The 21,085-nt window shown below is 55.6% G+C and overlaps 2 protein-coding genes across 12 annotated transcripts in view; one reads left to right on the top strand and one right to left on the bottom strand.

The window, feature by feature from the left end:
- Positions 1-21,085, bottom strand: part of SAMD8 (sterile alpha motif domain containing 8) — a 128,504-nt gene that overhangs the window by 62,387 nt on the left and 45,032 nt on the right. Inside the window, exons 1-3 of one of the 9 annotated variants that reach the window (XM_070057874.1) lie at positions 9,122-9,258; positions 6,457-6,695; positions 5,859-5,994 (exon numbers count right to left, since the gene is read on the bottom strand). The exons of 1 other annotated variant lie outside the window; for it this stretch is intronic. In XM_070057874.1, the coding sequence (XP_069913975.1) occupies positions 5,859-5,994; positions 6,457-6,461 (141 nt within the window). In that variant the 5' untranslated portion in view covers positions 6,462-6,695; positions 9,122-9,258. Of the gene's footprint in view, positions 1-1,584; positions 1,703-1,952; positions 2,252-5,858; positions 5,995-6,456; positions 6,696-9,121; positions 9,261-10,584; positions 10,922-21,085 lie in introns of those variants that run through there. 7 more of the 9 variants (XM_070057875.1, XM_070057872.1, XM_070057880.1 and 4 more) reach the window with 7 other exon arrangements.
- DUSP13B (dual specificity phosphatase 13B) lies at positions 6,401-20,796 on the top strand. 3 transcript variants are annotated; one of them, XM_017348694.3, is made up of 6 exons: positions 6,401-6,602; positions 8,317-8,511; positions 8,806-8,900; positions 12,530-12,703; positions 16,053-16,273; positions 16,940-20,796. In XM_017348694.3, the coding sequence occupies exons 1-6, from the start codon at positions 6,516-6,518 to the stop codon at positions 17,140-17,142; spliced, it is 975 nt and encodes a 324-aa protein (XP_017204183.1). In that variant the 5' UTR covers positions 6,401-6,515; the 3' UTR covers positions 17,143-20,796. The 3 variants fall into 3 exon arrangements, with proteins under 3 accessions (XP_017204183.1, XP_008268155.1, XP_008268153.1); XM_008269933.3 differs by having other exon boundaries at positions 6,465-6,602; positions 8,806-8,904; XM_008269931.4 differs by lacking the exons at positions 6,401-6,602; positions 8,317-8,511; positions 8,806-8,900 and adding an exon at positions 10,982-11,487.

The raw sequence follows: 21,085 nt of genomic DNA, 5'->3' as shown, positions 1-21,085 counted from the left end.
GGGGCAGCAGGTTAAAGCCCTGGCCTGAAGCACCGGCATCCCATATGGGCACCGGTTCTAGTCTCAGCTGCTCCTCTTGTGATCCAGCTCTCTGCTGTGGCCTGGGAAAACAGTAGAAGATGGCCAAAGTCCTTGGGCCCTTGCACCCACATAGGAGACCCAGAAGTTCCTGGCTCCTGTTCCTGGTTTCAGATCGGTGCAGCTCTGGCCGTTGCGGCCATCTGGGGAGTGAACCAGCGGTTGGAAGACCTCTTTCTCTGTCTCTCCCTCTCTCTCTAACTCTGTCTTTCAAATAAATAAAATAAATCTTAAAAAAGAGAAATAATTATTATTCTGAGCATTTGAAGGCAACAATCGATACAGATAAATTTAAAAGCTTGTTGGAATCTCATAAAGACAAAACAGTAATCTGGTTAGAGTACAAACACTTGACTAAATGTTTGCTTGAAAAGGCCGACAACTTTGCAAAACCTAAAATCAAATAAAATATTTTAACAGTAAAACTCCATATGAGACATGTGGCTAAAGTCTAACAAAGACTTCTTGGAACCATGTTACAATTTAACAACTGCTAAAGGAAATTAACTTATTTCTACTAATTTGATCATATACATCGCAGTCACTGTGTTTCTGGCACCACTATGCTTATGTTACTATGTCTTCTACAAAAAGCATGTGTGGACCCACCTGTCCCAGTGATGTTACCTGCCAACTACAAGCATCCTCTAGCTTTATTTTCCAGATCACTGAACTACAAATATTACTGTACGGTATCTGCAAAATACTGTTTGAGTATTGGTCCTGCAAATCTGCCCGAAGGATTCCTCAAATTTTCAAGAGGTACAGTCCCGGTGTCACCAGTGAGAGGAAGACCTGGTGGGCTCGTGGACCACGATGATTTCACTTCCAGTTTTACATGCCCTCTTAACCCAGACTTGCACTGACCCTATTTCTACCGTGTAGCAAATGCATGGGTCAATTCAAGCTGTGAAAATGGAACCAGTTCATAGTGAGCACCTATAAACCTCAAGTGTCCAATTTCCTCTTTCAAGCTTAATGTTTAAAATTTAAAGGCAATATGCTTATATCCCTTTTTAGGCTCCAAACTTTAGTATTTGAACTCATGAAAGAAATACAAAGGAAAAAAAAGGGCACATCTTTTTATTTTCCGAATCATTCCTTTCACTACCTTTCTCAGACATCACTTCCTCTTCACTATTTCCCCCAGCCCTGGAGGCAAATCAGTGATAAACACCGCCCCTCGCTTCTTAAAAGGATGAACCATGCATCAACCAGAAAGCCCCATTAGCAGAGTTCGTCGCTCTAGTGGGATCTGATGCTTCGAAAGACATCTAAATTAGATCCCTGAGGGTAGTTTTTCTGTCTTGACCACATTTCCCTTTTCCAATTCCTCCCTCACCCCTTTATGCCAGGCGATTTGCAGTCTCATAGCCCTTCCCTCTTCCGGGCACACCTAAATCCTGCCCACCGCGACCACCCTCCCTAACCCGGCGGGAGGGCAGCCTGTCCCACGCCGGCTCCCTCGCCCGCGCCCGGAGACAACGGCGGCCCCCGATCCCTCACCCCTGCTGTCCGGAGCATCTCTTCCTCGGGGTCCACATTCCCGCGGGGACCCTTCGCTCTTCTTCCCTCACGGCGCTGATATGCAAAGCCCCGAGCCCTCGCCTCTGAGTCTTCCCTGCCCTCCCGCCCCTCAGCCTCTACGGACCCCTCAAACCCTGGTCGTCGCCACCCCTCGGGCCCTCGGGCTCAACAACCTCCATTTCCTTCGAATTCCATTCTAGAGCCGACTCTCCAGGTTCCCTCAACCGTCTCCGCGCGCCCCCCGGTCCCTCGGCAACCCCCAGCTCCATCCCTGACTGTCCCTCAGCCCCGCCGCAGGGGACCCCCACACTGCCCTCCCCTCGGCCTCAGCCTCAGCCGCTGCTCACCTCCGCAGGCTGGGGCGGGCTCCCCTGGCCCACCTCCGAGTCGACGTCCGAGCCGCCGTCGGAGTCCGCGGCCCTCCCGGCCTCGCCGGAGTGAAGCACCTCGCGCGGCGGGGGCGGAGCCCGGGGCGGGGAGCTGGAGTGGAGGCGGGGGCGGTGGCGGCTGCGCGCAGGCATCGCTCCGGCCCCCGTCACCGCCGCGCCGGCAGCTGCTCCGTGCCGAACCGGAACTGCTTCAGGAGGCGGGGCCCTACCGGAGGGAGGCGGGGCCCTACCGGCGGTGGGGGCGGAGCCAAAACCGGAAGGGACGCGGGCTTCCAGATAAGCCCGAGAGGAGAACGGAGAGGGAAAGTCACAGCCGGGAAGCCCAAGGGCGCATGCGTCAGGCCCGGGCCAACACCGGAGAAGAAAAAGGGGCCAAGTGGTGATGGGGCGGGACCTATGGCATCAGTGAATGGGGGTGAGGGCTTGGGAGAAAATTATCCTGATTTCTATGGCGGGAACCAGCTCCTCTCCAGGAGCCCAGCCCCTGAGATCACTGTTATCACTGTCCCTTTGCCCTGTGTCTGTGCCAAAAACCATACACATATCTCACAGAATCCTTGTACCAACGCCACAAGGTAGATCTTTCAACACATCAAGTCCAAGAAACATAATGCCTGACAGAGCAGGCTTAACATGTGCCCAAGCTGGTATTACAACCCAAATCTGACACCAGAACCTGTGTTATCCACACTTCCCTGAGGGAAAGTCTTCCCTCAGCCCGGGCCTAGCATCGCAATAAGCCAAGTCGAAAGCCAGCTGCATCCCGGCTCTAACCTTTCCTTGACCTCACCCCACGCAGGGCCATCTGCAGTGGGGAGCAAGGGAGTGCAAAGGGCTTCCCTGAGGTGTTCTGGGTTTGCCTTTCTCCTCAGGCTGGAGGCAAGGGCAGGGAGAGCTGAGAACCTTCCCACTGCGGCCCACACCCACCCAGTGCCAGCCGAGCTTCCATGAGAAACCACAAGAGCCGGCAAGGCACCTCACCTCTTCCACCAGTAAGCACCTCGGGCAGAAGGGCACACAGACCTGTTTCTAGCTCTTGTATGCGGGAAACTGCCCCCCCCCCAAATGTTCCTGAGACCTGGGCCTTTGGCTCTCCAAGTCTAGGGCAACACGCACGGCCCCTCTGGCCCTTGGGTGCCCGGGGCCCCCGGAGCCTCCTCTGCTGAGGAATCAGCCATCTTCTCCCCAAGAACGCTGCTGAGAGACATCTCCCTGTGAACCTTGCGGGCCCCCTCCAGGTGAGACCGTCCATGTGTCTTCCTCACATTTCTCGGACTCTGCAACGTGGAAAACCACACCTGCTTCCCAGTCCGGAGGCTCCCCTCCAACCGTCCCCAGTCTGCGCCCTCACCCCAGACGGCGCCTTTCATCCTTGGCACCAGCCACCACCTCTCCAGCTGAGCTCTGCTTTGACTCAGTCCTCACAAATGTGTCTAAGCACCGACTCTGTATTAGGGCACAACCTCCGTCCCTTTAGTCCTCACCACACTTGTCTGAGATGGATGTGATGAGCCCTGTTTCACAGGCGCAGAGACTGAGGTGAAGTGTGGAGCGACTTGCAGAGATTCCCCAGGTTTGGGGGTGGGGGGATGGATTAGGCAGGAAAAGATCCTGTCCTCCCTGGAAGCTCCCATGACTTGCTGAGTCACTTGCTCCTGCCCCACCTGTCCCTGCCAATCTCCAGGAAGGAGAAATGACACCAGAGAGGCAGAGCGGAGTGACCACAGAGGCAGAGGAGTGGGCGGGCTGGCTCATGGCTGAGCCCCGGCTCCCAGAGCAGGGGGAAGGCGCCGAAGCCACGCCTTGCCCCAGCGTCTTTGAGCTTGAGGAACTCCTGAGGGCGGGGAAGGCCTCTTGCAGCCGTGTGGACGAAGTTTGGCCCAATCTTTTCATAGGCGATGCGTGAGTGGTAGCTGGCATGGGGGTGCGGGAGTGGAGCCAAGAACTGGCAGTCTCTGAGCTCTTTACCGGATATGAGGGTGGACGGGAACAAGGAGAAACAGTTCTGTTCTGAGCATCTCAGGTCAGGGACTTTGCCTGGAATCCCACGGGCTGGGGACAGCGCAGTGACCAGGCGGGGCCACCAGGAGGAGCAAGGGCTTCTCCTGCCTGGAAGCCTGGCGCTTTCCAGAGTCCTCAGGTGCATTAGCTGGTTGGGGGGCGCAGAAGCCTGGAGAATGGTATTTGGAGTGTGAGACTGGGTACATAAAGAGTCCCCTTCCTGGCCCCAGTGCCCCTCCTGTGGACACAGAGTGGGTGGAGAAGCCTGACTGAAGGTGAATCAGGGAGGTGGGGCCTGTATAGACGCAGATGAGAGGCAGGTGTCAGGTATTACCAGCATTGGTCAGGGATGGGAGGGAGAGCATCGGGCAAGAAGGGAGGAGCTGAAGCAACCCCTGCCTTCCATCCTAGCCAGGGGAAGCTCACCAAGGAAGCAGGGGTCTAAAAATAGCACCTGCACCATCACCTCTCCCACCAGAAAGCTCGGAGGGCTGCAGGCTCCAGCTGGAACTTACTGGGTTCTAGCTTCTTTTTGACCCTCAGAGCTCCTGGCTACTGAAGTAGGGGTCCAGGCAAAGCCCCTTCCGTAACTCCACGGCTCCACCAGCAGCCAGCCCTCTCCCTGCCCTCCCCAGGGCCACGGCTAACAACCGCTACGAGCTGTGGAAGCTGGGCATCACCCACGTGCTGAACGCCGCCCACGGAGGCCTCTTCTGCCAGGGTGGTCCTGACTTCTACGGCAGCAGTGTGTCCTACCTGGGGGTGCCAGCCCACGACCTCCCTGATTTCGACATCAGTGCCTACTTCTCCTCTGCAGCGGACTTCATCCACCGAGCTCTCAGCACACCCGGGGGTAGGATCTGGGGTTCCAGCCCCCATCCCACCCTGCTCATTCACAGGGAGGGCGCCCCTCTTCCCCTCATTCATCCCTGACTCGCAAAATTCTCCTGCTCAGTGCTCCAGTATTTGATCTGACCCCATGGCTTCACAGATGGGGAAAGTGAGAGCAGCCCTGCGGCTGGCTGGGAGCCGGGTCTCACGAACACCACAGCAGCTCCGTCTCCAAAACACTCAGTTTTGGGAAATGACCACTTGGCCCCTCGATGTCTGCCCCCAAAGCACTTTCAAATGGCAAGCTAACTTCAGATACCTTGGGTCCCTCCAAGGGGCCTGGGGAGCCTGGAGCCCCTGCTTTGTGTTCATCCTTGAACCATGGCCTCAGGCAAGTCAGTGTCCCTCTCTGGACCGCAGTCTCCACGTCTGTGTGACGGGTATGACAGGCTACAGTTCCGGTCCCTTTTTAACGCCCAGAGCCCTTCGACACTCTTGCTTTTCATGCATTCCCTCACTAGCTATTTGCTGAGGATCTGCTGTATGCTGGGCCCTGAGCTGAATTCCGGGAGTCTAGACTTGAAGCCCTGCCCCACGGAATACGCCATCACGCATCGGGGGGAAGGACAGTCAGAGGTGAAGCAGCACAACGGTTATTCCTGTGTAGGGATAAGTTTGACAAGTGCTCCTTCCCCCCCCCCCCATCCCTCGAGATGTATTTTATTTGAAAAGCAAAGTGACAGAGAGAGAGGGAGAGCCAGAGAGAGAGAGAGAAAGGGGGGGGGGGGGGGATCGTCCATCTGCTGAACTACTCGCCAAATGGCTGCAATGGCCTAGACTGTACGAGGCGAATTCAGGAGCCTGGAACTCCATCCAGGTCTCCAAGGTGGGTGATGGGTCCAAGTACTTGGGCCATCTTCTGCTGCCTTCCTAGGCACATTAGCAGGGAGCTGGATTGGAACTGGAGCAGCCAGGACTTGAACTGGCGCCCTGACATGGGATGCTGCCATCACAGGCAGTGGTTTAACTCACTGTGCCACAGCGCCAGCCCCAGAGGCACGTTTGAAGGGCAGGTGTATGCTCAAGCAGAGAATCGTTCATGGAGACCCATGCAAAAAGTGATGATCTGCTCTGTGATTCAAGCGACACTTTGAGTAGCCCAGTAGACCTGTGGGAGGAAGCCAGGTCTCAGGTGACATCTGAGGGATGGAGAAACAGCAGAGCAGGGTCAGTGGGCATGTTTTCCAGGTGGTTGGAATGGCATGTGGTCAGCTGAGCTGTCCAAGGAACTGGAAGTCGCCTCCCCATCCTACAGCTGAGGGTGGCTAGGACCGTGGGGGCCTCTGAGGTAAGGCTGCCGAGCTCCTAAAGGGCCATGCGAGGAAGTTGGACTGCATGGCACAGCAGGTGTCAGTCTACCCATCTGACAGATCAGAAAAGTAAAGCCCACAAAGGTCGACTGACTTGTCTGGGTTCACAGGTGTGCACCCAAGGCAAAGCTGGGAAAAGAAACCCAGCCTCGGGGGGCAGCTGGCAGGAAAGGGTCTTTCACCAGATGTCTCCCTCAGCCAAGGTCCTGGTGCACTGTGTGGTGGGCGTGAGCCGTTCTGCCACGCTCGTCCTGGCCTACCTCATGCTGTGCCAGCGGCTCTCCCTGCGCCAGGCCGTGATCACCGTGAGGGAACATCGATGGGTCTTCCCCAACCGAGGCTTCCTCCATCAGCTCTGCCAGCTGGACCAGAAGCTGCGGGGTGCCGGCCGCAGCTGAGGAACCAGGTGAGGAGTGGCTGGGGCAAAGCTGGGGCTGTTGACATCGAGGTGGCAGGTGAGAGCTTGGGCAGGTAGTATAGACCAGGACAGCACTGGGGCCTGGATGGGAAAGGCCAGGTGAGGGGCTGGGCAGGGGACCTGGGCGGCGGTGCTCAGGGCAGTGTGTGGCTGCCAGTGAGGGTGTGAGGGGGCTGGTCCATACCCCAAGTTGCTGGCTCCCCTTACCCACCCAAAGCCTCACCAGGGCCCAGCCTAGGCAGCCTGTCCCATCTCTCCCAGCCCGACCCGTACTCTTGAGAGAACACAAAAGGAAGGAAAGGTATAGGCGGTGCAAGATGGAAGTGGTAAGGCTTCCCACCTCTCCTGGGGCTGTCTGCCCTGCCTGGGCACCGAGCCTGGGGGCTCCCTCACATCCCCTCCAGCCAGCAGCTCTGCCAGCTGCATGGCCTGCACCTCTACAACCTGTCCCCCACCCCCACCCCCAGTCACAGCTCCAGGGAAAGCACATTCTGGGCTCTGCTGAGCGTCACCCAGCCCAGCCCCACCATTCCCACGAGCAGGTTCCCAAATGTGCTGCTGCCATTGCTGTGTGTCCAGTGCTGGGCAGCAACAGCAGGGGTCCTGAAGTCACACAAGGGGAGTGGGCCCCCTAGAGCTCCTCTCCCAAGCCCTTGCTAGGCACAATGTCTCCTCTTCCCAGATGCTGGGTGGGACAAGCTGAGCTTCCCCAGCAGGAACCCCGCTTCTCAGGTACCCAGCCCACCGATGGTCACAGAGGTCCTGCTGCTTGTTTCTCTAGAATCAGTCCCAGGTGGGAGGCAGCAAGGGTGTCTGTTCTTGGGGTGGAGACCCCAGGATTTTACGGAAGTTACTGCATGCCCAGCACCCACTGACATGGAGGGACTGCCAGCTGCAGGTGGCTGATTGGCCTGGGCACCCCCAGGAGCTACAGGGCACTGCTTTCTGCTCTGCCCCAGGGCTCCCCAGACAAGGCCTGAATCCTTCCCTGGCTTGTTTGTTTCTCTGAATACATGGCCCGTGCGGCAGCCCAGCCAGCTGAAGGGGAGACCCGCAGGCATCACAGAGGCCTTTCCATAGGCCGGCTGGAGGATGAGCATCTTGGAGAGGAGGGTTAGGGAAGGACTGGGTGAGTGTGACAGGAGAGACAGGGTTACAGCTAGGGTGGAGATTAGGTCTAAGGCCACGCTGGTGAGGAAGTGTCACATGGAGCTCTGAGTGTGGGGGCAGAGGGAGAGGCGGACATGCTCTCCCATGGGAATGGCATGGTCCCAGCCTGCTCTCTTCAAGACAGGTTTCGGAAGCCTAGCAGAGCAGCAGTCTCTGATAATGCCCAATTAACCTTCCCCAGCTGGGGGCCCTTAAACATCCTCACCTCTGACCTTAGCATCTTTCCCTTCAAGCTGGCGGCTTCCAGGAAGTCACCTGGGAAGGGTGGCAGCGTAACAAAATTCACGGGGGAGCCATCCACCAAACTGTCTTTGCAAATGGAGCCCCCAGGAGTTGTGCAGTGCACAGCCTGTGCAGCCACACAGCCTGTGCAGGACGGAGGAGCTGTGAGGTTTCTCTCTAGGCCTGCTTCATCTCTCCCGGAACCTGCACCTACTCCACCTCACACAGCTCTTGGCCCTGCCCCAACAAGTCCTAGCCAAGGTATCCCGTGGTACACCTGCCTATAATACAGAGCTCTTCTCTCTCCCAGCGTCCAGCCTTACTTCCTGTCCCGAGGCTCTGCCACTTGGCCACCCTGGTCTTGGCCCTACTGCTGTCGCTGGAGGCCCTGATCCAGGTGGATGCCTGTAAGACAGTAAGAGCCCAGCGTGGGATCCGCCCTCGAGCCGTCTGCTTCTTCCTGTTGCCTGCACCGCTTGTCAGCCACAGTCTTCAGTCCCCACAGGTGGGAGTGGGCCACCCTCTCAGCGGCCCCCCAAAGTTCCAGGAACCCGAGTCCGCGGGAGGAGAGGGGCAGGAGAAGAGAGAGGGAGGGGAGTCTAAGCCTTCATGCCAGCCCGTGGCCACGGCTGCTCCCTCTTCCACCGCCCCAGACCTCGGGGAGCAGAGAGGGGAAGGACCCGGCTGGGCTTGGCACTGACCGTGCCGTGGACCAGTGGACACACTGGGAGTGGCCGGGGCGGGGGGGAAGCAGGGAATAGACAGCATGCTTTACAGTTCATCTCAAATCAAAAAATAGAAACAGCATCAAGTGTGCAGAGACAGGCGGCTGGAAGCCGGCACCGCAAACTGCCTGTCAGAGGAGAGCACAGCCTGCGCCGGGTACCCCCCCAGGTGGGTGAGTGCTGTTTTGGAGATGGGTGCGTGCTGGGAAATGAGGGCCAGGGCTCCTGTTGGGCAGGGCTGGGCGCTGGGTTGGGGGACCCAATAAGGTCAGAGATCGGAGTATAAACAAACCACAGGAGAATCCAAAGGACCAGGCTTGAAAGCTGGTTGCCACTCCTATTGGCTGTGTGGCCCTGGGTACAGTGCTTAACCTAAGTCTGTTTGCTCACCTGTAAAGTGGGGATGATGGTGTCATCGGCTCTGTAAGGGTTCCATGGGGACTCAGGGAGAACATGTGGGTGGCCTAGCTCTGGGTGAGCCATGGCACATCCTTGGTAAGCGCTGACTTTCAGTCACTGCTGGAAAGGGGAAGAATCACAAGCAGAAACCACACTTCATGCCCTGGGGAAGCTGCCCTCTACCTAGGCTGAAAGGGTGAGAGTAATTATAGGAATGACAGTAACAGCAGGACGCTCACTGGCTGGGTGCTCGCCACGAGGCGGGCGCTGGGGAGGTACTTTTCAATCACTGCTTGGTGGAATTCCCCCAGCAGCCCCACCGGATACCCCTGCTCAGAGAAGGCCACAGGGACAGGAGTGCCAGGCCTGACAGGTCTGCCCAGGGCCTCTGCCCGCCCCCATTGGCTGCTGGCCACCCCCGCTGAGGCTTCCTTCCCCAGACCCTGAGATCTCCAGCCCCACCTGGCCTGTGAGGCCCGTGGTGGTGGGGAGGAGGAGGCAGTGAGGGGCTGGGGAGCTGCTGAGGAGGGGGCAGGGGGGAGGGCCCCTGTCCAAGCGGGTATGGGCCTTGTCCAGGCTGTGAGTGCGCAGGGCGGTGTCTGGGATGCGGAGGAGGTGGCAAGCTTCCCAGAGGCGGGTGGGAGACAGAGGCAAGCAGGGAGAGTATCCTGGAGAGAAGGAAAGAGCCACACAAAGACAGAACCCAAGGGTGGGACTTGTCAACTGCAGCGGACAGGAGCAGCAAACCCACTGCCCCTGGAGGCTGCTGTCCACTGGAGCAGGAGAGGCAGGCATCAGGCCAGCTGGGGGCCAGGGAGCAGACAGAGGACTGAGCAGGTGGAGAGGAGCAGGGCCAAGCCTGTGCGCCGGGGCGCTGGGCCCCTGGGCCCCTGCTTGCCCCCTGTGGAGGCCCAGGAGAGATATACGTGAAAGAAGTTTCAGGCAGGGTGCCCCGAAGGCCAGGGCTGGGGGCCGCTGCATCTTAGGTGTGCCTGGAGCTTGACAGAAGAGTCACATGCAGGCTGACAGGTGGGCCAGGCCTGCAGTGGGACAGACAGGTCGGGTTATTCTTTGAGCGCCTAGAAGTAGCTCTCAGTCCAAGGAAATGCCCTATTCTCCAGACTTGAGACTTGGTATCCTAGTAGGCTGAGGCCTGAATTGTGGCCTGGCAGTCCCTAATCCCTGACCCCTCTATACCTTCCTCTGGGGAGTTAGATCCAGTTCTTTATCAGCGGCAGCCTGGCTGCCACTTCTCTGGCACATTTGGGCTGCAAGGCACCTGATGGCCACCTGGGGGCAGCCTTACCCCACACCAAGCTCAACAGGCCAGAGCCCCGGGCCTGTCAGGCTTCCCAAAGCCCCATCTGGCCCCGCCTAGGGCTGCTGCACCCGCACTGGGTATCTGCAGGCCGGTGGGACTGTTGGACTCCCCCGGGGCCGGAGAGCTTCCCTACCTGGCCCCATGGCTTTGCAGTTACAGCCCACGCTGACACTCCATGAACAACCTCAGATGGGACCCCAGAGAATCCAGGAAACTCAGGCCACACTGGAATATTTAGCAGGGACAAGAGAAAGTGTGGCCCAGAAAGCAGCAGAGACTTGCTGGAGGCCACAGAACAGGATGTGGTGGAGTCCCAAGGGGGGCAGTGTCTCCCTCCCTCTCTCTGAAGTTCTCTCCCTGCCACTTCAGGCAGCCTCTGTCTCTGGGGGGCAATTAGGAGGCCAAGAGACTGCAAGCACGCCAGAGCCTGAGTTCCCCCCTTGGGGCCTGCTCTGCTCTCGGCCCCACCCCCCTGGGCACCAGGGCGAGGACCTGGAATTCTAGCCGCTTCACAGGGTTTGTGTTCTGGGCGGAGCCCACCCCGTAACCGGGCCCCAGCCCCAGCCCCGTTCTGCTCACATGTGGAGTCCTGCCCTTGCACCCATTCCCCTAAGCCCGACCCCAGGCCATGCCCTAGGTAGGTGGCAGGCCACCCAGCCTGCCTTGTGAGGTCACAGTAGGGGATGAAGGGGAAAGGTGGGTCCTCACTTCCGCCCTGCCCACCGGCCACCCGCTGGGTGAGCCTGGCCAAGCCAGTGGCCTCCTGGGTGCCCATTTCTCTTTCTGGCCCTGGAACCGCCTACCAAAAGGAAAAGATGTTCTTCCCAGTGTGCACCTTTCCTAGCTACTGGCTGAAGAGAGCAGGCGCAGCTGGCCAAAGCCAGCCCCCGTTCCCATCCCAGCCCCAGGCCCAGGTCCTGGTTCCACTGTCACCCCAGCTCTGCAGGCTCCCGGACGCCCTCAGCCAGCTGACTCCTGACACCACCCACCCCACCCGGGTGAGGCCTGTCGTGCCACACTGGCCTGAGCCACAGGGGTAAGGAGGAAAAGCCCGGGCCTGTGGCAGAAGGTGGCTTGGCAGTGCAGGCCCCTGAGGGAAGGGACGGGTTGGTGGGCCACTCCCCAGAGTCCTCAGAGGCAGCACCTGAAGGAGCACACACCTGCCACTCATCAGCCACAGGGCAAACATTCTGAGCTTGAGCTTCCATCTGCATAAAACAGAAGCACCCCACAGGGAGGCAGCAGACACAAAGGGGTGCTAGTTCATTCATTCTGTGCAAATGCCCACAAACCCCAGTCCACACCACCTCTCTCCCCGGAGGGTGGGAGAGGGTGGGAGCCCCAGGGCCAGCCTAGCCTGGAAGCAGCAGGAGAGGGTGTTATATATTAATGTTAGCCCTCACAAAACACACCGAACACTGGAGTAAGGGAAAAGGTTTATTGGGGAACACCCAACAGACCGGAGGGGTGGGGTGGTGAAGGAAAAAGAGAGCACGTGTCTGGGAAGGGGGTCTAATATACCTTTTCCAGGGGGTGGGCAGTGAGGTAGGAATTAGCCAATTCCATTAAGTTGGGAGTGGAGCTTGGCACAGGTAGTTTGGGCCATGTGGCTACCTGGCTTTCAGTAATGGCGGCCAGTACCGGGGCATAGAATGTGTATCAGGTGTAGATCGCGCCACAGATAAGACTGCGCCTGCACCATTTTCCTAACAGAGGGGGCTTGCTGGGTATCCTATGAGAGACATAACCATCTGGGGGTTCTGTCCCTACAAAGTCTCAAGTGCTCAGCCACTTCCAGGGCAGGATCTCTACTGCCCAGCATTGCAACCTGGGAACCCCAAGAACGCCTGGTCCAAAGCTCCCAACAGAGGGCAGGAGAGTGGTCTGCCCAGTTCTGTGGTGGCGAAGGAGTTCTAGTTCCCCAGGAAAAGGTTCTGGGCCCCAGCCCTAGCTGAGCTGATTAAGAACTTCATGCAAAGTAGCTGAGGCTTCCCACAGTGCCCAGGGGCACCTGCCCTGCCTTGCCCTGCGGCCCGCCCCGGCTGGCCGCCAGCCACCGCTTGTCTGCTCTGTTCCAGGATGAACTCACTGCAGAAGCAAGACCTCCGCAGGCCCAAGATCCACGAGGCAGGGCGGGTGTCTCCCTACCAGCCGCCCACGCTGGCCTCACTGCAGCGACTGCTGTGGGTCCGCCGCGCTGCCACGCTGAGCCACGTGAATGAGGTCTGGCCCAACCTCTTCTTGGGAGATGCGTGAGTAAGACCCACGAGAGGGGCGGGCGTGGCAGAGGCTACAAAGTCCACACAGGAGGAGTCCTCCCCTGCTTCCCACCATCTCTTTCCACATTTTCCTTTCCTCCTTAGTTTTAATTTTGACTGTGGAAACAGAACTCAGATAACACGCATCTATAAACAATGTCCTGGAGTTAGTTTCACCTGTCCTTTACAAGCATGTGAATGGAATGAGAGAGAGAGAGAGAATTGTGCTTGGGTTTATTTCCTTGGAATTGTGAGGGGCATCCACATTGTTATGTATAGCTGCAGTTCATTCAATTTTCTCTGCTGTGTAATATTCCATGGCATGATTACAGCACAGTTTAATCCATTCTGCTGTATATGGGCATATGAATTGTTTCTAGTTTTGGGGTACTATGAACAGTGGTTCCAGGAATATTTTAGTGCACGTATCCTGGGAAAACATAAATATACAGAAGTTTCTCTAAGGTGTGTGTATGTGTGCGTGTGTGTGTGTGCGTGTATAGAACTGTTGTTTTTTCCTAAGAGTATCTTTTACGTTTTAGAAAAATGAGGGGCTGGCGCCGTGGCTCACTTGGTTAATCCTCCACCTGCGGTGCCGGCATCCCATATGGGCACCCGTTCTAGTCCCGGCTGCTCCTCTTCCAGTCCAGCTCTCTGCTGTGGCCCAGGAAGGCAGTGGAGGATGGCCCAAGCCCTTGGGCTCTGTACCTGCATGGGAGGCCAGGAGGAAGCACCTGGCTCCTGATCGGCGCAGCGCCGGCTATAGCAGCCATTTTGGGGGTGAACCAACAGGAGGAAGACCTTTCTCTCTGTCTCTCTCACTGTCTATAACTCTACCTGTCAAATAAATAAAAAAAGAAAAAAAGAAAAATGAACCAAAATATATGGATTTTGCAGATAACTAGTAACAAATTTTTGTGGACTTTTAAAAAAATGCACATACATGTTTTTTTTTTTTTTTTCACAAAAATGGTATCATTTGATAATCCCATTTTGTGAGCTGCTTTTATAGAAAGCTTTTTTTAAATGGAGTCATACTCCATATATTAAAACATCTGGTTTGTATTGTATATTCTCCTCAGGTTCTCAGCGTAGCGTGAACAGCTTTCCCCTCTCAGCAGCATGAGGGACATTTCGGTGACTGCACAGTGTTTCCTCACTGAGATACACAGGAAACATATCCAAGACCTCCAGCGGGTGCCAGAAACAACACACAGTACCAAACCCTATGCATATTTTCTCCCGTGCACTTTTCAATGAGCCTTTAATTCATAAGTTAGGCACAGGAAGAGATGAACAACATAAGAGCAGACCAGAACAGCTACGGTGTTAGGCAGACTAAGGGTCACAGGAACACAAGCAGCGTGGTCCCTCTGACAACCTAGAGGGCTCCAAGTGTCCACAGGGCTGCAGTGTACACAGCCTGCGTGGAACAGAGGGGCGACCCGAGGCTGGGCTGGACATGGCAGGATGGCCAAAGATTTCACAACAGCACCCCATTTAAAACACATGAATTGTGTATTTCTGGGATTTTCCATTCAGTATTTTCAGACCGTGGCCAACCACGACACAAAGCAAAACCAGAGATGGGGGAAGACTACTGTGCCACATTTAAGCTCCCATAATAGGATACTTGGGAGGGTTTTCCCTCATTTGTCATTTTATTTATTTGAAAGTCAGAGTTACACAGAGAGAGAAAGAGAGGCAGAGAGAGCGAGAGTTCTTCCATCCGATGGTTCACTCCCCAATTGGCTGCAACAGCCGAAACTGCGCCGATCCGAAGCCAGGAGCTTCTTCCAGGTCTCCCATGCGGGTACAGGGGCTCAAGGGCTTGGGCCATCTTCTACTGCTTTCCCAGGCCATAGCAGAGAGCTGGATGGGAAGTGGAACAGCCGGGACTAGAACTGGTGCCTGTATGGGATGCTGGCGCTTCAGGCCAGGGCGTTAACCCGTTGCGCCACAGTGCTGGCCCCTAACTTGTCATTATTTTTAATATTACTACCCTCAGTTCACATATGTCTGTGGGCACATTTTATTTTTCTCTTTAAGATTTATTGATCTATTTATTTGAATAGCAAATGACAAAGAGAGAAAGGGATCTTCTATTAGCCAGGACTGGGCCAGGCTAAGTCAGGAGCCAGCAATTCCATCCAGGTGTCCCACAGAGTGGACAGTGAGAGAGAGAGAGAGCTGTTTTTGTATTTCTCATAGACACACATTGAAAATAGAGCTATTTACAACATTTATGTTCCTGTTGTATTTTTAGATAATCTATCGATTACGAAGAGAAGTAAGTTTTTTTATTTTTATTTATTTATTTTTTTGACAGGCAGAGTGGACAGTGAGAGAGAGACAGAGAGAAAGGTCTTCCTTTTGCCGTTGGTTCACCCTCCAATGGCTGCCACGGCCGGCGCACCATGCTGATCTGAAGGCAGGAGCCAGGTGCTTATCCTGGTCTCCCATGCAGGTGCAGGGCCCAAATACTTGGGCCATCCTCCACTGCACTCCCGGGCCACAGCAGAGAGCTGGCCTGGAAGAGGGGCAACTGGGACAGAATCCGGCGCCCCAACCGGGACTAGAACCTGGGGTTCCAGCGCCGCAGGCGGAGGATTAGCCTATTGAGCTGCGGCGCCGGCCTTGACTGAGGTTCTGATATGGGATGCTTGCATTTCCAACAGTGGCTTAGCCCACTGTGCCACAGCATCTGCACCTCTGGGCATAGTTCTGATTGATGTTAGGAGACCTGCTAGGGGCAAAGTACACATACATTTTTTTTAAAGATTTTATTTATTTATTTAAGAGGTAGAGTCACAGACAGTGTGAGGGAGAAACAGAGAGAAAGGTCTTCCTCCCATTGGTTCACCCCCAAATGGCCACTACAGTCGGAACTACGCCGATCCGAAGCCAGGAGCCAGGTACTTCTCCTGGTCTCCCATGGGGTGCAGGGCCCAAGCACTTGGGCCATCCTCCACTGCCCTCCCGGGCCACAGCAGAGAGCTGGACTGGAAGAGGAGCAGCCGTGACTAGAACCCGGTACCCATATGGGATGCTGGCGTCTCAGGCAGAGGATTAGCCAAGTGAGCCACAGCGCCGGCCCCAAAGTACACATACATTTTTAAGGCTTCTGATGCATGTGGCCCAACTGCCCTCCAGAAAGCTGGCCTCGATGAAAGTGAGTGTGAAATGCCAACTAGAAGAGCTCCTCCTCGGGTCCCCCCCCCCCCCCATTCACTGGCTCCAGTGGCTCCCCTCCGAGGGGAACAGTGCAGGTTGGGGAAGCGACTTCCAACCCGTCACACAGCACGTGTGACCTGGTGAGATCCACACCCACCTTCCACTGCAGGTACACAGCCCGGGACAAGAGCCAGCTGATGCAGCTGCGCATTACCCATATTGTGAATGCGGCCGCAGGCAAGTTTCAAGTGGACACGGGTGCCAAGTTCTACCGAGGAATGCCCCTGGAGTACTACGGCATCGAGGCCGATGACAACCCCTTCTTCGACCTCAGCGTCTACTTTCTGCCCGTTGCTCAGTACATCCGAGCTGCCCTCAATGCTCCCCAGGGTGAGCTCCCGGGGCGGCTGTGGGGGGTGGGGGATGGGATGTGCGCTGGGGCCATGCATTTTTCAGTAGCACTGAGGGGTGGGGGGGGTCTAGAGCCCCAAATCTCTCCAGCAGCCTTCCCACTCTGTGAAGTAAAGAACTAAAGCCATTTGATGATGTCCCATTCAAGGCCACCTGGAACAGTCAGAGCCATCACTAAGATCCATGGGGCCATCAGTGTAACTGTCTCCTTCAGCAAGAGGGCAGGCTTGAGCAGGACCTAGCAAAGGCTCGAGACAGACTCCTCTGAGATGAGGCCATGGCATAGGCTGCTGGACAGAGACAGAACTGGGGCGAAGGAAAGCAAGTGGCATCCTCTTTAATCTGAGGCGAACCAAGGGACCTTGGGAGCTCAGCAGCCCCCTCAAGTTGCAACGGAGGCCAGAGGAAGGCACCTTGGGCCATGAAAAAGGAACCCCGGGGATGACCATCACTCTGCCACTCACATGCTGTGTGATCTTGAGCCTGCCACCTTCCCTCTCTGTGTCTCAGTTGCCATATCTGACAGTGAGGACAGTGTCAGTATTCCAAGAGGCTATGATGGGTGGGCTGCAGGCTGGCCACTTTCTCCCAGTGAAATGGGTGGCTTGAGAGCAGGTGGCTGACACCAGGTTGGTCTCCCCACAGGCCGTGTGCTGGTCCACTGTGCCATGGGGGTCAGCCGCTCTGCCACGCTTGTCCTGGCTTTCCTCATGATCTGCGAGAACCTGACACTGGTTGAAGCCATCCAGACAGTGCAGGCCCACCGCGATATCTGCCCCAACTCGGGCTTCCTCCGTCAGCTCCAGGTCCTGGACAACCGGCTGGGCCGGGAGACGGGGCGGCTCTGATGTTACAAGCAGCGCAGCGGCCTGATCCTCCCACCAGCATGGCCCAACTCAACCAGCCTGGCCTGGGGGCAACAGCCTCTGCTGTCTCCAGTGACCCTGAGATACAAACAGCAAGTGGGGGCTTAGCTGAAGCAGAGGCAGAGAACGCTGGCAGTGACCTTTAGCAGGTGGATTTCCCTAACCCAATCCAGAGATTCTTTATGCAAGAGAGTTGATTCTTTCTCTATAATAAAAGGTTCATCATTATTAAGATAGGAGATTTCTGGTGGTTTCTGAGGCATTGGCTTAATCTCAGGATGGCCACCAGGTAGCAGATGGCTTTGCTAATTTAGCATGATGGCAGCTTTAATAAGGAGAGAGTCTTAGTCCATTCTAAGGCTTAGTGCAGAAGAAGGGCAGGTGGGGATCAATTAGTGATGTCTGCCTTGAGCTACAAATGCTGAGGGCAAGATGACCTCTTCCTCCTCTCGTCCTCCTTGTCCTCTTGTAACCCTGCAGCAGTCAGGCGGTCTGACTGAGACCAGCGTTTGACGCATCACCATGCTCTCCATGCCCACACTGCCCAAAGCTGATAATCAACACTTGCTGTGCACAAACAGCATCTCTCAGAACCAGCCAATCTTTTCACCTGCACTCCACTTCTAAAAGGCCTACTTAACGAGGACAGTCACCTAAAGACACAGGCCTTCAACAAAAGGACAGGGACTGGTGAGGAGACATACCAGAAGTCCTGCTTGAAGGGCATTCTGTGCTGGGATAAGCCATTTTGCTTTGTGTTTCTAAGTTCTTATGCTCTAACGAAACAGCAGGCACAGAAAGCTCCCCAGAGTGGTACACACCCAGGGCGTACATGAGCATGAGCACTGGGTCTCCTTCAGCCTCTGGCAACTCCCATCTGGGCCCTGCCTCCTCTTATTGCCCCTCGAACGCCAAGGTTTCTGAGTCCCACCCTTGGCCTTTTCTCTTCCTTGGCGTCGCCGCTCCCCTGGGCACGATCTTGCTCCACAGGCTCTAGGCTAATGCCTCCCAGGCAGATACGGATGGCTCAGATCTCTTCCCTGAGCTCCAGTCTTCTGCATCCCACTGGCCACCTCCATGTGAGTACTGGACTTGAACTTCAGACTCACCTGGACTTTGCACCTCCCCACACCCAGATCCACTCCTGTTCCTAGCTTCCTGTTTCAGTGAAGGGTTTTGACAGCCGCTGTTCCCAAGTTAATGGCAGGTGTCATCCTGGACGCCTCCTAACTACCCCCAGATCTGCTCACTAAACTGTACGTTGGTTGTAACCATTGAAGTTCAAACTATCCTTGGCTCTCACCCAGATTCTTGCTATGCTGCCCTTGCCATCTCTCCGCCCCCAGCCTCACTGGTCTGAGATGGACACTTTACTAACAGGAAAAAACCTCATCATGCACCCTTCCGCTGAAAGCCCCCAAAGTACGAACACCTTCACACAGGATGAAGGTGCCTCCCATATCTCCAGCCATATTGCAGCTCTGTCCCCAAGCTCTCTGTGCAAGTAAGAAACGGTGACTCTACCCGGATGCACCGCTCTTAGCCCTGTGCTGCATGTGCCACAGGCAGCACCACCAGGAATGCACCACCCCACCCTGCTTCACTGGGCTAACCCCAGAATCTCCCTGAGGTCTCAGTTTAGATGGCACTTCTGGGAAGCCCACCCAGAGCCCCCCAGCCTAGGGGAAGTGCTCCTCCCAGGGCTACCAAAATGTCCCCCTTGCTGTGACACCACCTTTCACTGTGAAAGTGTCACTACAACCACCCTGTACCGTCATCCCTCCCAGTTGGCTGTGTCTGACCAGGGAAGGCACAGGGTCCCACAGCTGCCATGCTCTCTGCTTGGACTCCACCCTCAGGTACTTGGTCTTCTCTCCAGATGCCACCAGGGGGAAGGGATCCCAGGGTGCACCTCCTCTCCAGCTAGCTCCACCAGCTGTCAGCCTCTCACAATCTGGCTCCCCCTAATGCCCTCTTCCTAGCATTTCCTATCCCCTGGAGCTCCTCCCTTCTCCCTCCAGCTCTGCCCTCCTTCGGACTGAGGGCTTTTGCCTTCTCTGCAGTCCTTCCGGAGAGCCAGTGCTTTCCCTTTGGACAAATAGGACAAACATGCACCTCTGAGCAAACCAGCTTTTGAGGCAGAAGCAACCCTGGGCAAGCAGCTTACTGAAGGAAAAGTTTCCCTTCCTCCTGAGTGGACACAGCCCCAAGTCAGAGTGCCCAGCTGGGTGAGCTGATTGCTGGCTGGGTTTCAGCTCCCATCCATCCCTTCTGTGATTCACAAGATGCACAAATGGATGCTGCCTGCCTGGGAGGGATTTAAAGACCCATTTTACAGGTGCACACACAGATGCTCAGAGAAGAGGAGACAGGGCTGGCTCTTCTGGGTCTGGTTCTAGGCCCAGCCAGCCCCTCTGCCTGCTGCACTTGGCCCAACGCCAGCTGGCTGCTGGCTGTTCCTTTCCCAAGGATGCATAGACATCCCAGCTGGAGGACAGCAGCTTAGTGGCAGGGCCCAGCTCTAGACAGCCAGGGCTCCTCTCACCCCAGGGGCGGAAAGTTATCTCCTTCCATCCCCAGGCCTACAGGGCCTGTCACTCTGCAGAGCAAAGCTCAGCAGCCCCTCCTGCCCATCCCCTGTTCCCTGGGATCTACACCCAGGGCCTGCCTGACAACTCAGTCATGGTTGCTGTTTCTTGCTCATGCACCATCAGTGGACCCCAAAACACTGGCTCCAGGAGTCAGGATCTAAGTCATTATCCTGGTCTCTGCTAGCGGGCAGCCTGCCCCTGTAGCTGGGTTTTAGCAGGTCGCCAACCTGGGGCTCAGCGGACTGTGCTCAGAATCTGGGGCTGCAGGGAGGAAGGGAGGGAAGCCATGAGGAAGCAGGTATGAGGAAAGTCACACATTCTCCAAGCAGCACAGCAAGCAGATGCCATGCTCCAGGCTGGCACCTCCCCAGATGCCCTCCTGCCTGCCACCCTCGCTGGGGGAAGTCTGTGGCAGTGGGTCCCCTCTCCCTCTGCCCAAGAGCAGCCTCATGAGAGGAGGCAGGAAGCATGACTAACAGTGTACCTGGGAAGCCAGACTCCGTCGGTTCAAATCCTGCCCCAGCCCCTTAACAGATGTGTGCCCTCAGTTAATCGTCCCCTGCCTCAGTTTCCCTTTTGGTAACATGGGATTAATCACAGCCAGCACCACACAGGACTGCTGGCTGGCTTGAGTGCGGCCTAGAGCAGAAGGTGCTCTGCAAGAGGTTTTGTTGGAGCTCATATGACAGCTTTGAGGATCCGCACCCCAGTCTCAGGCTAAAAGCTGGCAGTGTTCTCTGTGTGTTTATTGAGGGCACAGATGACTAAAAGTTGGCTGACCTTAATGTGACACGGTATCTCACAATGGATGCTGGAAAGGACAGAGGTGAAAAACTGGGGAAATCAGAATAAAGTTTGTGGTTTAGTTAATACTTGTAGTGTTCTATCAGTGTTAATGTCTTTGATACATGCAGCATGGTCATGTACAAAGCTAACATCAGGGAAAGCAAGGTGAGAGTATATAAAAAATATCTGCTATCTTTATAAGCCTGCTGTAAACCTAAATTTGTTTTAAAATAAAAATGATCTAACAATTACCAACTGCCATGCAGTGCTCTAGGTATGTAATTTCTTTTTTTTTTTCTTCGAGTCTTATCCATATGTTTTATTTCTTTAGAAAGAACATGGATCCAATACAGCAAAATGTTAAGACTTGGCCATACTGAGTTGTAGAAATATGAATTTTTGTTGCTTCTTTTTTTGTATGATTAGATATTGCATAATTTTAAAAGTAAAAATAAACAAATCAACTAACTGCTAATTTAGAAACAGCTTATTCTATATATTTAGATTTTGAAAGCTAGCGAGTCAAATGGATTTCAGGAAGTGTTCTG

Source organism: Oryctolagus cuniculus, chromosome 15, assembly GCF_964237555.1.
Source record: "Oryctolagus cuniculus chromosome 15, mOryCun1.1, whole genome shotgun sequence".
Taxonomy (NCBI): Eukaryota; Metazoa; Chordata; class Mammalia; order Lagomorpha; family Leporidae; genus Oryctolagus; species Oryctolagus cuniculus.
The sequence above is the reverse complement of the archived record's forward strand: the minus strand, read 5'-3'. Positions and strand labels throughout refer to the sequence as shown.